The sequence below is a fragment of the Leishmania infantum genome, chromosome 12, assembly GCF_000002875.2.
Source record: "Leishmania infantum JPCM5 genome chromosome 12".
NCBI lineage: Eukaryota > Euglenozoa > Kinetoplastea > Trypanosomatida > Trypanosomatidae > Leishmania > Leishmania infantum.
The window spans coordinates 53978-69779 of record NC_009396.2 but is presented as its reverse complement, the minus strand read 5'-3'; the positions used below and the strand labels follow the sequence as shown (position 1 = coordinate 69779).

The 15802-nt window shown below is 63.4% G+C and overlaps 4 protein-coding genes across 4 annotated transcripts; all 4 read right to left on the bottom strand.

The window, feature by feature from the left end:
• Positions 1–254: 254 nt before the first annotated feature.
• Positions 255–5195, bottom strand: LINJ.12.0170 (putative cysteine peptidase, Clan CA, family C19; the record flags this gene model as incomplete). Its single annotated transcript, XM_003392212.1, has 1 exon — positions 255–5195. One exon carries the CDS (start codon positions 5193–5195, stop codon positions 255–257), a length of 4941 nt encoding a protein of 1646 aa, XP_003392260.1.
• A 979-nt stretch (positions 5196–6174) lies between these two features.
• On the bottom strand, positions 6175–8901 carry LINJ.12.0160 (conserved hypothetical protein; the record flags this gene model as incomplete). The annotated part of the gene is made up of 1 exon (XM_003392211.1): positions 6175–8901. One exon carries the CDS (start codon positions 8899–8901, stop codon positions 6175–6177), a length of 2727 nt encoding a protein of 908 aa, XP_003392259.1.
• Positions 8902–9570: 669 nt separating this feature from the next.
• On the bottom strand, positions 9571–10773 carry LINJ.12.0150 (hypothetical protein, unknown function; the record flags this gene model as incomplete). The annotated part of the gene is made up of 1 exon (XM_003392210.1): positions 9571–10773. One exon carries the CDS (start codon positions 10771–10773, stop codon positions 9571–9573), a length of 1203 nt encoding a protein of 400 aa, XP_003392258.1.
• A 1765-nt stretch (positions 10774–12538) lies between these two features.
• ALG9 (putative Alg9-like mannosyltransferase) lies at positions 12539–14989 on the bottom strand (the record flags this gene model as incomplete). The annotated part of the gene is made up of 1 exon (XM_003392209.1): positions 12539–14989. The coding sequence occupies one exon, from the start codon at positions 14987–14989 to the stop codon at positions 12539–12541; it is 2451 nt and encodes an 816-aa protein (XP_003392257.1).
• Between the last annotated feature and the right edge of the window lie 813 nt (positions 14990–15802).

Sequence of the window (15802 nt, the reverse complement as noted above, 5' to 3'; positions counted from 1 at the left end):
GGCTCCGTAACGATACCCAAGGCACCAACCTCCATCTCGTGTATTAGCCTCGCGTGCGTGCCCCTCCCCCTCCCCCGCCTCGCACCTGCCTTCTCGTCGGCATTTCATGTTCGATGTGCATCACTGAGAACAGGCACAAAAAAAAACGTAAACCTTGTACGCCGGTGGTCGCCCCCCTCCCCTCCCCCAACCGCACACGCACGTGCACGTGCGGCTCACCGGCGCGTGCGTGGCAGCATGGGCACTCTCCACTGCTAGCTGCGAGGCTCGTCCTGCTCGTCATCGGCGTCTGAGCCTGCGCCGCTGCCACTTGAGCTGCGTGCGGCCGTGCCGCCACGATGGCGGTGCTCCTGTGTGCTGTGACGGTTGAGATTGCCGTTGTAGCGCTTGCTGCGGGGGAGTTTGGCGTACTTGACCGTGGACATTAGCCGACGCGGCCGGTGCGACGCCGAAGGACGACCAACGCTGCCGGTGCCCTTAAAGCATGTTGGTATGACCTTGCTCGCATCAATGAGGGAGGCCTTGACTGCTGCTGCACGAGCTGCGTCGCCAACACCGGTCGCGCGAGACCACGATGACCGGGCGACAATGGTTCTCCAAGCCGTGGCAGACGACCCCTGATGTACCACCGTTCCCACCGGCGTAGGCCGCGAGCTTGCTTCGCTGCTTTTTGTGGAGGTGAAGCCATGCCCATCTGCCGTTCGTGGCGCCTCGCTGAGAGCGGCGTTGTGCGCGACCTCATCCTTCAGCCGCGCGTTAAAGATCTGTAGCACTTCACGGGCAAACTGAACCGGCTTGCTGCTCGTGTCACCGGCGGAGGTGACGCCGGAAGCGCCTACCGAAGCATGGTGGGTCTCCCACAGCGCAGCACCAGCCACGCGCTTATCTGTCGCCTCCTCATCCTCTAGCAGAGCGTCGCGCACCGCCGTCCCTTCGGAGGCCAAAGGCAACTTCTCGTACAAGATAATGTACGGCGTCTCCGAGGCAGAGTAGACACCGCCGCCGCGCCCGTGCAGGAGGTGGCGCATTGTGTCCGGCTCAACGGTCTGCACGCTGGAGTCGTTCAGCATCACCCAGTTCTCGTACAGGCGGTCGCCACTCACGGACACAGCGGCCGTTGGAAGAGTTGGTGGTGGAGAAAGCGCCGGCGACTGCACCGTCTCCGCTGTGCCCCTCGAAAGGGAAGCGACAGCGGGCCTGCCCTGCGACTTTGGCCCTGCGCCCTCCACATCGGCACACGCCGACCAGCCCTCGCCTTCCGCGCCCGCCGTTGGCTGCACAAGTTCCGCGTAGGAGAAGTGACGCTCGGCGCCCAGGCAAGCCGTTAGGGCAGCCCCCAGACCCTTCACGTACGCGCGCATGGATGACACGTCAGCAGCAGCGCTGGCATTGTACTCGCCGTCTTCGTCGTGGCTGCTTTCATTGACGTTCGTGTACGCCGGCACCGCTGCGAGGCGGCGCGTAAGGACGAAGTAGTGGCCGCTGCTAGGCGTGGAGCCGCTGTGGATGATGATTGACCGCAGAAGGTACGCGACCCACACCGGAAGCGCTGGCGCTGCAGAGCGCGGTGCCGTCGGAGTTCGAGTGGAGGGGCCACCGTGACGGCCGTCGTCTTCACGCTGCGTATTGGCGTCGCCATCCTCCTCGTTGGGCATCGCAGTCTGTGCGTTGAACTCCTGCGAATCGGCCGGGGATGCTGCTCCGTCTTTTGGCTCTGTGATCTCGGGGCACACCGGGACAACGATAACCTCATTGAGAGGCACGCCATCGGTGACCTTCTCGTAGGTCTGTGTGGCGCGCCGGTACGCGAAGCGGTTCAGCTGAACAGCGAGGTAGTATGGCAGACCACCTCCGGCCGCCGTGTCGGTGAGAGAGTGCGACAGCGCCAAGTCGTGCTCCACGCACTTCGACTCCCCATGTGGCGACGCTCGTTCATCCGCTGCGCAGGGTGTGGGCGGCTCGCCTTCAACGAGACTTTCCCACGCGGCTGCAGCGGCGCTGCCGCCAGAAGAGACGCGCGCTTCCTGCACGGCGCCTAAGCATTCTTCCGGCGCACCTGCTGCTGCCGTATCGACCCCTACCTCAGCCTCCCTTTCGACCTCGGCGACAAGGCGTGTCGTGAGCTCTGTGTCGGTGCGTCGGCCGCAGTGCTCGCAGTCGAGGGCGTTGCTGCCATGCAAGAGCTCCTTGTTGAGAGTCGGGTGCAGCACATGGAGCAGCAGGTGCTGCAGCGTCTTGGGTACCTCGTCGGCCGCCACCATCGAGGACGGCAGCGGTGTGGTTGAGTACGGCTCGGCTACACTGCTGGGCACGATGGGGCGCTGGTTCAGCGCTGCTTTGTTGTTGACCCTCTCTGCTGCCTCCTCTTCTGCGCGCTCCGCCGCTTCCAGCTCCGCAGACGCATCTGCCGTGGTCGACGCGTTGGCTGGAAAGTCGGATGCTGGCGAGCTCGCGTAGGTGGTGGTCACGGCGGTGGCGCGGGCAAAGTGCTGCACCTCTACTTGGCTCACCGGCCGGCCAGCCGCGGCCACCGGTGCCCAAGGTGGCGTCGGCGCGCCGCCTCCCACGGACGCTGGTACGGAGGGGGGCGAGGTAGCGCGCAGGAGTGGGATCGAGAGATCCCAGAAGGTGTCGGTGTGCAGACGCGTGTGCTGGCAGGTGACGCACGTCATCGTCGTCGCCGTTCGCCCGCTAAACCATCGCGCCACCACCGCCCCCCCGGGCTGGTTCGGCGCGTCCAGTTTGTCCATTAGTGCGTGCCAGAACTCCGAGGCGTCGTGCTGTCGATGGTCATCGAACGGCGGGGGCAGATGTGGGATGAGGTAGTCCGGCAACACCGGGAGGCGACTGTGTCGATGCGACCCACGCCACTGCATCTCACCGAGAAGAAGCGCCATGGCGAGGCGACATCCATACTTGGCAAAGGGAGCCGCCATCGCATGGGCATTCTCCGCATGCGCGGCTGCAGGAGCCCGGTGATCGGCGTGTGCCGAGTTGCAGAAGACAGCATCCTGCAATCGTGCCGTGAGATCGTCGCGGAACAGCGCAGCGCTGCCGAGAAGCTGTACAACGCTGTTGAGGAAGCACATGTTACCATTGTTCCGCAGCCCAACGTAGCCCGGCACGACGGAGCGCTGGGATAGTGCAGCCACGCTGGAACTCTGCTCCGGCGCCGCAGATGCCGATGACAACGGCGCTGCCAAAAGCCCGGCGAAGGCGGCGTTGGCACCGCCGTTTGCCCCGGCAGAGGCGAGCGAGGTGAGCAGAGAGAGCGGGGCCGATGCACCGCCATCGCTCGCAGTGTTGACGCCCCCCCCGCCAGCGACGGCGCTGCCGCCTGGAGAAAACGCGCTCGACTCCTTCATCCGACGCAGCGCTGAGTCGCGCGCCGCGGCCGTGTACGGACACGCAACCGCCGCTTGAAGCGCCATCTTGTTGCTCGAGTTGACGCTCCACCGAAGGCCGCGCGCGTAGGTGCTGTGCAGTCGATCAGAGTGTAAGTCGCATCGGTCAATGTCGCCATTGTTGTACGACCACGCATCCGGCACGTCGGCGTTGAGGAGACCGCTCCACTCCAGCATCTGCTTCACCTTGAAGTGCAGAGAGTTGACGGGGTGCAGCGCGTACACTCGGTGGCGCAGCACGATAAAGCGCGCACACAGCCGATGCAGCTGCAGCAGCAGGCAGCGCTGATCCTCGCCGAGTATCACGCACGCTGCACTGTTGAATGCTTGCCGACTCTGCGCATCACCCGTTGTGAGGGACCAGGACACTGCGAACTGGCTCAATGTGGTGGCGACGGCGGAGAACACCCTCCACACGCTCTGCGGCAAGTGGCCAGATGCATCGAAGAGCTTATGGAAGCGCTCCGTCGTATAGGGGTGCGCGGGGGCCGCCCCGTTGGCGACATGTTTCTTCATGGCGGAGGGCATCGGTGTGGCATTTGGAGTACTGCTGTCTGTGTACGGCGCCACAGTGGTTGTCTGAGCGCCGCGCTTCTCCATCGCTACCGCCGCGGCCTCCGAAGCAGAGGATGTCGATAGGAAGCCGACGTTGGCGCTGCTCATGTTCGAGTGACCTGCACCACTCGCTGCCGCGGTGCTTGGCGTCGGCGTCGGCAAGGACGCACTCTCCACTGCAAAGAAGTCCAGGAGGGACACAAGAGAGTAGAGATTTGCCACGATGCGGCTAAGGTGACGACATGATCGACCGAGCTGCGCGTGGCGCATGTCCTGCACCTGCTCATCCTCGTCCGTCCGATACGCTGTCGCTTTTCCAGCCGACTGGAGTGCGGCTGTTGCGAGCGCGTGCATCTCCTTCGACTCGTGATCGACCATGCAAATCACCTCAGCCGCTGCACGGTGAACCTCGTGGAGTGCGCTGGTCATCTCGGTGGTGAAGTGCAGATGACGGCTAGACGTGGGCAAGCGCCCGGCGACGGCACCAGGCGTGGGCGCCGGTGTCTGGACGGATCGCCCTGCCGCCGCGTCACTCGCACCGAGCAGGCCTGTCGCTGTGTCTGCATTGTACATGGACGCAACACCGTGTCCAATGAATGCGATCAGCATACCCATATAAAGCGGCACAGAGGCGCGGCTGGCCGTCTGCACGAGCGCGCGCCGAGCAACGCTGGGCTGCATGGAGGGATGTGCGCGACGGTGGTGATTGGGCGGGCGATGTGTTGCCTGCCCGGGCGCTGGAGAGGCAACGCCCCTCACGAGAGTCTGTGCAGCTTCATCTTGCTCGGCCACCTGCGTAGCCACCTGCCTGATCTCGAACGACGTGTGGGGACACAGCCACGGTGGCACCGGCTGCGATGGATAAAACGACTGGACGGGCTCCTCAGCCTCTGCCGCATCCGTTGCCGGCGCTGTTTTCTCTGCGGCATCGAAAACGCGCATCGGCGGCGTCGAATAGCGACCGCGTCGCAGTACACCGCGCACCAGGGAAACGCCCAGCTGCGCCAGGTTCAGACGCGCGACTGTCGATCGCCATCGCTCGATGGAGTCGACTCGGTCAAGTATGAACTCGACCGGATCGCCCAGCGGGACCTCAGCAGCACTGGGGCCTGCATCAGGGACCAATTCTTCGGGAGGCGGCGGCGGCACCGGGCCCTGGTGCATCGCGGTGGCGTCGCTCTCCGCCTGCGCGTCTGTCGCTACAGCAGACGCGTGCTTTTGATGTAGCTTGACCATGTCCTCGATCACTCCGGCTCACGAGGCGTTAACGTGCGTGTTCGTGTGTGTGTGTGTGTGTACCAAATTCCGTGTGTTGTCCCTACGACCTGGTCTGCTTCGCACACCTTCTCTCTGCGTGCGCGTGTCTCCACCACTGTCACCCTCCGCAAAGACCGGCTGGTGTGCGGCGGAGTCACAAGACGGACAAGAAGGCAACTCTAACACAGTTCCCCACAGCAGCCACCCAGGTGCATGAGCGCGCGCAGCAGCAACGGAAAAAGCGTGTCGGGGACATGAGTGGAACGGAAGGCGAAGCAAAGCCGCGCGTGCGGGCAGACCGTTATGAGTAGCCCATGGAGCACAGAGGAAAGGACATGGAGTCGGAGGAGGTGGGGCGGGCGGAGCGCGCTGCCGCAGGGGTGCCTTCCGATAACGCTCACGTAACTCCAGAGACGGGAACAGCTACAACTGCCAACAGCTGCGCATCCGATAGCACGAACCCAGCTGGGCTTGTCTTTTCCGTCGTAACACGTGCATAGAGGGAGGGATAGAGAAGACAATGAGCGGGGAGGAACTACAGCGACGACTTCAGCAGTGATGCCGCTGCATAGAACAACACACACACACACACAAAACACAGACGCCCATATGCTGCGCTGCTGGCCAACAGAGGTGCCGTACGGGGCCTCCCTGGGCTGATGCTATAGGTGAGCGGTGTTAGGTCATCACCCACAGCACTCTAACACCGCCCCCTCCCCCACTCCGCACGTCTTTTCCCTGTGCCGTTCACTTTTTGGTAGCGCGTTCATGTCCGCCAAGGGCGCCGAAGCGCACACCGATAACTCTGCGGTAGAGGCACAAGCGAATGCAGAGGTGAGGGGAGGAGGAGGAGGGGGGGGGTGAGAGCTGGCGCGTAAAGGTCCTCTCCTGCGTCCAACGCAGCACCGCCGCGCCCCGCACCGCTCCACTCTCTCGCGCTCCGCCTTTTCGTTGCTCATCACACCGTGTCAAGCAGCGTTCGCGCTGACTTTGTTTTGAGATTTGTACTCGCCAGCCCCGCGACCTGCAGCTCCTTGAGCACGAGGAGCAGCTGCTCGTCAGACAACTGGCAGATCATCTGCAGCTGCACAAGCGGCACTTGCTTCGCCGCTTCGGTCGGCGCACGCAGGGCGTGTGCAGTGAGGAGGTACAGCACTCGAACAGCGTGTGGCACCAGAGGATGATAGAAGTTCTCTACACTGAGTTGAGTGGGTGCAGAGGCGCCGGCGTCGTCATTGGTCCCCCGCAGCGCTGCAGAGGAGGGGTGCGCTCTTGGGTGGCCATCACGCGTGCCCACGGCTGCGACGACACGCTGCCAGCACGCGGGGAGCTCCTCCTGCCACACCCGCGCCGCTACCCCCTGCAGCTCCCGCAGCGACTCACCGAGCGGTAACAGCGCAAGCAACGTGCTGTGCTGCAGTTGCGGTGCAAGGGACATGCGGCGGATGGGTAGCGCGATCGAGTTCATCGGGTACGGCTGCACCTCACGTCGGCTGTCATGCCCTTTGCGTGAGGCGGCCGCCAGCTGCGCGACTCGCTCGTAAAAGAGATTCAGCGGCGCAAACGGAAGGAGATGGCGCACCGCATGATGAACCTTCTCGTTCGCCGTGGCTCCACCACGCGGCAAACATGCGGCAGCCTCGTCAGCGGCGCAGCTCTCCGCTGCGGCACTAGCACACCGGTCCGAGAGCCCGAGGAGGACGCGCACCACGCCGGGGATACGACGCAGTCGACCCTCGCGTTGATGCACAAGCGCCTCGTAGAAAAGAAGGAACAGGGTTGCTTGCTCGATGACGAAGTCGTTGACAGACAGCGGCTGTGCGGCATCGCGCTCCTCAGCGAGAGCGAAGGCGGCGCACAGCAAGGCATCCAGGAGGTCCACGGTGTCCTGCAGCATCGTGGAGGCCGGAAAAGGCGGTCCGCCCTTCATCCACGACGGCGAAGGCGGCGCTTGACATGCGGCGGTAACCCCGGCAGAGGATGAGGACAGCACGAAGGGGCAGAGGGCTGTGTGGAAGGCAAGCAACACGTCCATCAAGGAGTGACGTGCGGTCCAGGTGGACTGCCAGTGCTGCAACACAGCTGGCCGAACAAGCACCGGAAAGCGGCGCAGTGCCTCCATCAAGAAGACGCACAGCGGTGCGTTGCTGGGGCGCAGGAAAAAGCAGGACGCGTGGCGGCGCAGCCCCTCTTCCTGTTGCTGAGCAGAGACGCGCCCCGTAGGTTGAGGGCCGCCTGCAATAGATGACGGCGTCTGCTCCGAAGCACTACCACCACCAAGAACGCCCACAGAAGGGGATGCGCTCGCTACAGAGTACCTGAACGCCTCACCTCCCGTGTTTTGCGGCTCGCTTCGCGTTGCCGCTGGCAGGTCCAGAACACCCCACTGTGCCGCCAGGCGGCAGCCCCGCTCGAGCGGCGTCTCGGTCTGCTCGTGCTGCCGCTGTCGCAAGACGCTACCCAGCCCACCAGGTGCGACACTCGCACCGCTGCTGCAGCCGATCAGCGTTGCTCTCCACCCGTCACCTTTCCGTGCTCCTCGGCCAGCGTCCGCCGCGCCAGCTTCACCATGGCGCGCGGGAACGCCACTCGATGCGCCATCCGACTGCAAGAAAAGCTCAACCCAGTACCGGTGTCCCACTTCCTCCCGGAGCTGCTGCCTCAGCATGGAGCCGCCGTAGCTGTCGTCTTCTGGCAGCAGCAGCACCGCAGGCCGCGCCACGCAGCACGTGGAAGCCAGCCGCACCTCGTATAATGTCGTGAGAGCTGCGAGGTCATGCAGCAGCAGGTATAGAGGGTCTTCGCCGCGGCGGTGCCGGCGGCTTGTGCCCGACAATGACGCCTGCGCCGCGCCAGTGGCACCACCACGGGTGGAGAACGCCACACGGTTGTCTGTACAGCACCGCACTATCAAAAGCAGACGCCGAAGATACGTTTTGTGCTTGCGCCGCGCACCTCCATCTCCGCCCTCTCTCACCTCATCGGCGTCCAGCAGAGCCCTCTCCTCGACCCCCTCGAACCAGCGACGCGCAGCAGCCATGCACGCCTGCCGCGCTGCCTCTGCCGTAGTGCTATAGCGACTGTCCAGCGACACGTCGATGACCGCAGACGAGACTGCATTAGACCGAGCCCGTTTACGAAAGGCGGCTGTATCGCCAGTGCCGCTGGGCGAGAAGGAAGAATGCCATTGGGCGCGCCAGAGGTCCGCGTGACGGTGACCATCGCGAGAGAGGGCGGCGCCCCCAGAGCTACTCGCAGCTTCCATCGTCCCTGGTGCCGCCAGATGCACGTTCGACTGCTGCTGCTGCTGCTCGGTCGGCACGAGACTCACGGTGAACACCTGCTCGAATCCGTTACTCTCGAAGAAATTGAGCAGCACCGCTCGGCTTCCGGAGGTGGCGGCGGAGACTAGTGTGGTGCCTGCAATACCGAGCGGGATGAAGTGACCCCAGCGTGTTGCACCAAGAGGGTAACAAACCGTAGTCGGCCTTGCGGCCCCGGGCGACAAGTCGGTTGCTGCTGTGGAGGATGTCTGTGCTGTCTGCTGAGCCGACGCGGAAGCCGCCGTTGCGACCACCCACGCATCCCCGCGCAAGAATGAGGCGACGTCGTCCATCTCGGTCGGCATGAACGTCGCCGAAACTCGGTGCAGCACCCCGTTGAGGTACCCGAGCACGTCGGACATTCTTTGTTACAGTGACCACTAATCTGCAGCAAGACAACAGGAGAGACAACAGAGAATGGGTAGGCTTCCATGTCCGATGATGGCGGTCCCTGTGCGTGTGTGTGGGCGCGCGGCGTCTCTATGTCTACCAACGGCACTGTTCGCTCTCTGTCTAAACCACTCAACGCGCAGCGCCGGTGCATCGAGCACACGCGAAGCACACGTTACCTGCCGGCGGAGGTACGGCGTGTGAGCCGAATGGGGAAGGAAAAGGGTGCGGAGAAGAGTGACTGACACGAGAGGGGCAAGGTACCATGTACATCAACGGCAGCGGCTCAGCCGACGCCGGGCAACAGAGAGAGGGGGGGGTGCGGAGGGAGTAGTGCCGCACGCGCGTGCAGAGACGTCCAACCCGTCGTCTTCGTCGTTGCTGTGTCTTTTCATGCACCGAGGAGCGGTTGCACACTGTGCGTCGCGCCGCGTGCCTCATCTCTTCACACGGCATTTTCCTGCCTCTCCACCCCCCTTCGTCCAGCGCTTTATAATGTACATCGAGCCTCCCACAAGTATTGAGTGCGGGTCGAAAGGGAAGGCGCACACACAGCGGAGAGTCTACAACCCGTGCCGCACTGCGTCTCTTCGCTCCCCCGATCTCTCTATTCGCTTCCACGCGGCATTGAGCGGATATGCTCACACCGTGTCACCGCCCTGGCAGCAGTGGCTGCAGCAGTAGTGGGTGTCGGCAGTGGTACCTGAGCAGGCGCAGTAGCTGTGCACCAGTGCGCCGCATGTGCCACAGGGGTGCAGTTCGTCTTCTTCCTGCAGTTCCACCGCGTTGATACACCTGCTGTGCGGGCCTGCGAAGACGCCGCTCAGCTCGCACACGGCACACGTGCGTGTTGCCGTCTCCCTTCCAACTTGCAGACATGACTCATCGACCGTGGCGGAGCTCGTCGTCACCGACGGCTCCGACTCCAGGTGCTCCAGAATGCCGCGACCTCGCCTCGGCGCAACACCGCCGAGGACAGGCTGCAGCACAAGACTGATGTCATCTTCCTCCGGCGGCAACGAAGACGCGTTGCCCAGTAACACATCTGTCGACGGAGCGCCGCCATGCGCCGCGAAGCCGCAGGGGCGTCCTGCCATGGTGGCCTGCTGCGCCCTGAGAAGTGCAGCCCTGTCCGCAGCCTCTCGCTCTCTGGTGTACGAGGCGTTCACAGCGGCCTCGCGATTATTCGCCGGCCCTTCCTGGCCAATCACGTCCATGTACAGAGCCTCCAGCCCTTCGCCATGCGCACCCTCATCCACTTCTGCGACGCTCTCATCTGTGTGCAGGGGAGGCGGGGGCTGCGGTCTCACATCGCTCGCCACGGCGCTGGTGGGTAGGGGTGCCGCTGCTGTTACCTGCGCACTGGAGGTGGACGGCCCCTGTGACGCACACCACCACGCGAAGAGCGCCGGACTGAGATAGGCCTTTAGCCTCTCTGCCGCTGGCATTGCCGAGTCCGCGAGGAGCCGAGCGGCCAGAGTGCGGTCGGCCCCGGCAGAGCGCATGCCTTCGATGCTCGGCGACAACGAGCGCAGAGCCGGATGTCGCTGTCGCAGCATGCGACACGTTCTTTGCGAAGCCCGCCGAGCCGCACCGCTGGTGGCGCAACACTCATCTAAAAGGCGTCGCCGCGTGTAGTTCTCCACTCGCAGTGCAGACTCGTACTCCACAACAGCCTCGTACAGTCTTGTGAAGCGACTTTCCTCATCTGGAACACCATGCTCGACGGGGCAAGACGACGAGGTCGTCGCTGACGGCAAGGTGGTGGAGGCGGACGGGTTCACGCTATCCTCGCAATGTGGCTCGTCGGGGGTGCGGGCAACCTTCATCACGTGGAGACACATGAGCAGGCGATGCGCGTATTGCTGCTCTCGTCGTCTGCGCACCCACGCCTGTATGATGCGTGCTGCCGCCACACGAGAGGGCGCGAAGGCGCCGAGATGACTGCTACTGGGCTCGTCGAAGGACGACGGTGCAAAGGCTCGCGACGACGCTGGCATTATAAAGTGCAATAGCGAGTATATCCTAACGCTCTTGGGCGACACTGGCCCTGGGAGCGCAGATGCGCCGGATGGAGACGGGCGGAGGTGATGGCCGCCAGAGGAGACCAGATGGGGAGATGGATAGCATCAGTGGTTCAGGATGTCACGGCGCACAAGGTGAGAAAGGAGAGGGCTGTGAGTCGCCGGTGGGGCGGGAGTGCGGACTGGCGTGCGGTTACTGCATACGCCTTGAGCGCTTCTGACTCACCGGCGCACACACCAGTCCACACGTGCCATGACATAGCTGTGAGGAAGCAGTGCACGTGATGAGAATTCGCGTGTGCAGAAACATGGCACAGGAGCGGCACCTGTTTGACCGCCAGCACTGTTGAGTTGGTGTGTGCCCTTCGTAGGAGCCCACGGCGCGCTCGCACAGGCCGAATCGAGTTTCTCTTTCCTCGCGCACGACCAAGATACTCGCCTGCATCCCTCCGCACTCACGCGAGGAGGCGACCCTGCGCAGTTCGCGCGGGAAGCGTGCGCGCCGTACCACGGAACCGTCACGATGCCTCGGCGGCTCTCACACGGGTTTGCTGGCATCGACAACCTTCGGAGATCCGCGCGCACACACCTTCCTCATGCACAGCGTTCGCGTATGCGTCCGCATATCACTCCCTCTCGGGCTGTGGGCAGAGAGCCATCCAATCAGAAGCGGCCGCGATGCTCTACGGCATACTCATGGGTATACGGACAAGAGGCTGCGGCCCCCTTGCTTGGAGCGATCGTGCTGCGTGTGAGGCTGAGGCTGAACCTGCTACGGAGACGACTGGGCCAACGCAGACACACATGAGCTAGTGTCGCTGTTCTGACGGACTCGCTCTCCCTCCGCATGGCGCACAGCACGGGACCTACAGCGGTGGAGGTCGGCACGGGGCCGACGCATTGGGGCACATGCAGCTGGCGACACGGGCGCATCGCGTGTGCCTCTCACTTCAGCTTGTCGGTGGCCCTTGCGGATGGGAGCACCAGGACACAGTTGACAGACTTGCCGAGTCGGCGGCAACGGCCAGAGGCCTCGATGCCGACTGCATGGATTACAGATGTGGTCATACCACTCTCAGACGCCACACTGGCATCTCCCTACCACCCGCGCGACAGACGCCAACGCTTCCGCCCTCGACGGATCAGGAGTGAGCCGCAGGGCTACAGACGTCGGTCGTGGGCGGTGGGTGTGCATGCGCACAGTTATGGGCTTGCTCCGTGGTAGAGTGCACACGCTGCGTGAGCCACAGCAATATCCGCTCGTCCTTCCCCCTCTCTGTGTTTCTCTGTCCTGCGATGCTGCTGTGGCTTGGCACGCACGCACGCACGCGCGCGCGCGTTGCCGACTGATGACTGCGTGCGCCCTCTGCGTCGCTCCCACTCCGCCTTCAACACTCACACTCTGTCTGTGGGAGCTTATGGACGTGGGCTGCGCGCTGTGACGGCAGCCACGCGTTGAGGGTGAGGGAGGGGGGCATAGCACCAGACTCCGCGCATGACTTACGCCTAATGTGCCGCGGAGGAACACACACGCACACACACACGTTCACACGTATGCGCGCAGCGCCACGGGAGAAGAGGGGAGTCACGGTTTGGAGTTCAGCACAAGTGGCCGCCACACCGCGCAGCGTCTCGTTACACCGAATGGGTAGTACAAGACACGGCACCAGAGCGGCGTCCGGTCGACATCCAGGACAGCATACGCATCGTTTCCCACGCGTTGCGTCTTCCTGCCGGCTTTCAGCACCGCTTGCAAGGCGCTGATGTTCAGCAGCGAGCGAGTGAACACGGTATCGAGTTGGAGATGCTTGAGTTCGGTGGCGTGATGCGCCGCGCTTACATGACTGGGAGGCGAAAGGCTATCAAAGATGGCGTCGCACTGCTCTGAAGGGTAGCGCACGTACTGCTCCGGAATCTCCTGGTTCAGGTCGTTAACACCGGGGGCGCCACAGGAGCACGAGCCGCGGGCGGTCGTGGACGATGACGTTGACGGTGACTTGCTCGTCGCAGCCGCAGCCTCGCTCGATGGCGCTCGCAAGAACCCGCTCTCCTGCCCAGCCGGCGGAGTCACAAAGGACAGGGGCAGCATGCCATGGAAGTGGTGGGTTTCCAGAAACTGGTAGCGAATCCAGCGATGATCAACGAAGAAGGAAGAGGGGAAGCGATACCACTCGCGCCCGAGGCACACGGTGTAGTAGGCGCGCAGCTCCTGCGTCTGCTGAGCCGTCGTGCCCGGTGGCAGCGATGACGGTGACGCTTGGCCACGCACTGCGGCGTCCCGCCGTACTGCCTGACGCTTCGCCTCCCACGCCCGCTGCGCCTCCGCCTGCAGCACAGGGTACCAGTCGAAAAACATGCGCTCCGGCCCGCTGTAGAAGACGTAGACCGCCATCGCCCGCGAGTACGAGAGGAGGAAGAAGGCCAAGAAGAAGGCCAGCCCAGCAAGGTGGCGCCACCCCAGGAAGGCGGGCGAGGGGCACCCTTGTGGTGGCAGAGAAGGACGGCGCGGCGGCTGACAAGTGAGGGCGGTGTCCTGGGCGTCCGCCGCGGTTACCGCCACCACGTCGGGAGTGATCTTCTCGCGTTTTGGCGTTGCCGCTGCCGAGTTCGGTTGACCTTCGGCTGCGTCAGGAAAGAACATGAGGCACAAAGTCCTTGTCGCCGCCAGCACCATGAACGGGTAGGCGGGCGACATGAAGCGCTCCTCCTTGTGCGCGATGCTCATCCAGAAGAGAAACCACACGAAGAACGGCATCACGTAGAGCAGCTCCCGCTGGCGAGAGACGCGCGACACAGCAGCCCCTATTTTTGCTGCAAGCACCTGCTCACCAGGGTGCCGATTGGCGAGTAGCGAGGAGTGAAGCTCCGCTGCGCTGCCGTGCGTGCCTGAAGTCCGCAGCCGCGAGCGGACGAGCGAGTTCGTGGGGGATACGGCGCTGTCGTTCGACTCTTGTGCAGCGCCGTCGCCAGGTGGCCTTCCCGAGCTCACCGCGTCGGAGCGCGCCGACGTGGCGGCTAGCTCTCGCCGCGGTGCGTACAGGAGGACCAGAGGCGCTAGCATGACCGCCACGAACATGAGGTGGAAGTTCAACAACAGGTTCTTCCAAAAGAAAAAGCAGGGCTCGACACCGAACAGCTCCGCGCCGCGTCCTGAGTTGCCGAAGAGATTGTAAGTGACGACGTTCCAGCTGCTCAGCGTCCAGCGACAGTAGTACCGCGCATCCGCCAGAAAAGTAGCCGCGCACACTACGAGAAGAGAGCCGAGCGTGCAAGCGAGGGCTTGTGCAGGGAAATGCAGCAGTAGATCGAGACCGACAAGAGCGGAGATGAGGACGGCAAACGGCCACCCTGTCACTATTCCAAGCGCACTAAAGAATAGAGCAGCGCCGATGAACCAGCAGAGGTGCCGCGGTGGCGCCGACGACGATGATGACGGCATCGGCGTCGACAGCCGGACAACGTGCGCCGCGGCCGCCGACCTGGCATTCCTAGTAGATCCGCCTTTAAAGCGCGACGGCGAGGCGGGCGAGTACGTCGTCCACGGCTGCGTGCGCAGCCAGCACCCGAGCACCACGAAGTTGCATATCATCGCGAAGCTCGTTGGCAAGACGCTCACCGCCGCGTGGTGGATGGGGTAGTTGGAGAGCAACAGCAGCAGCGCCACCCCCGCCGCCTTGCCAGAGAACGCGAGCCACACGCTGCACACAAAGAAGAGCTCTGCCAGGGCGGCGGCACAGCCGTTCATAATACGAAGGTAGAAATACACGCGGACGCTGGAAAGGCTGGCGGCGCCGCGGATGAGCACTGCTCGCCACGCGTAAATCCACAGAAAAAGCCACGAGCGCAGCGCGAAACGCGAGCACATCTCCCACGTCTGCTTGCCAGAGCCGTAGAGGAGGTAGTGGATGGGCTCAACGAAGTTGAACGTCTCGTCGCAGTCTGAGATGGGCAGGAAGCAGGATGCGAAATAGTGCGTCAGAGACAGCAGCAGGAGCGCCGCCGCCATCTGTAGATAGTGCGTGATCCGCTGGTGCATGGCGCAGGTAGGCGCGGACGCCGGACACCGCGGGAAGGACAAAAGTAGGGGGTCGTGGTGGTGGTGCAACAAGCCTCCACACACGCGCAGCGCAATGAGAATGCGAAAAGGCGAAAGCAAACCAATAACGAGGAGGAAGGCAAGACGGGGGATATATAGGAGAAGGCCACCCAAGATTAGCGGTACACGGTAGGGGCGGGGGGGGGGGAAGAGTGCAGCCAGGGTGACGGAGGTCGTGAATCGATGGGGAGTGGGAGGGGGAGAGAAGACATGCAAAATACGATGCGCCCGCTCGCGCGAGACGTGTGTGGGTAGGTGACAGAGTGCAAAGGCTTGAGTGTTCCTGCACGGAGGTGCAGACGATAAGTGCTCTCACCCCTTCGCCCTCCCTGACCTAGCCTTGTGACCGTCCCCTCGAATGAGCGGCCTCGCACTCGAGCCGTCGCCGATGACGCAGGAAGAGCACGAAAGGCAGGGGAAGTGTGCACTTGAGGACTTTGGAAGATGGACGGCGGGCACTGCACCTGACACGTCTTCTTCACTATGCTAAACTGACTCACTCACAAAACATGTACGTTTCACTGTGCAGTTGGGTGGAGGCATAAACATTAGAGCAGCCGCCACGCCGTCCGTTGCGAGAGAGGTACGCATGCACAGAGGCTGAAGAGAGAAAAGAGTGACGGAAAAATGCAAGGGACGTGCACTGACGGCGACCCCGCATGGAGCGGGTGCCCAGGCAGTCCGGCGTGCATGCCCACATACGCGAGCACGAGACGCTTCGCCGCCGCGAAGGTAGCCGGGACACCGTGCACC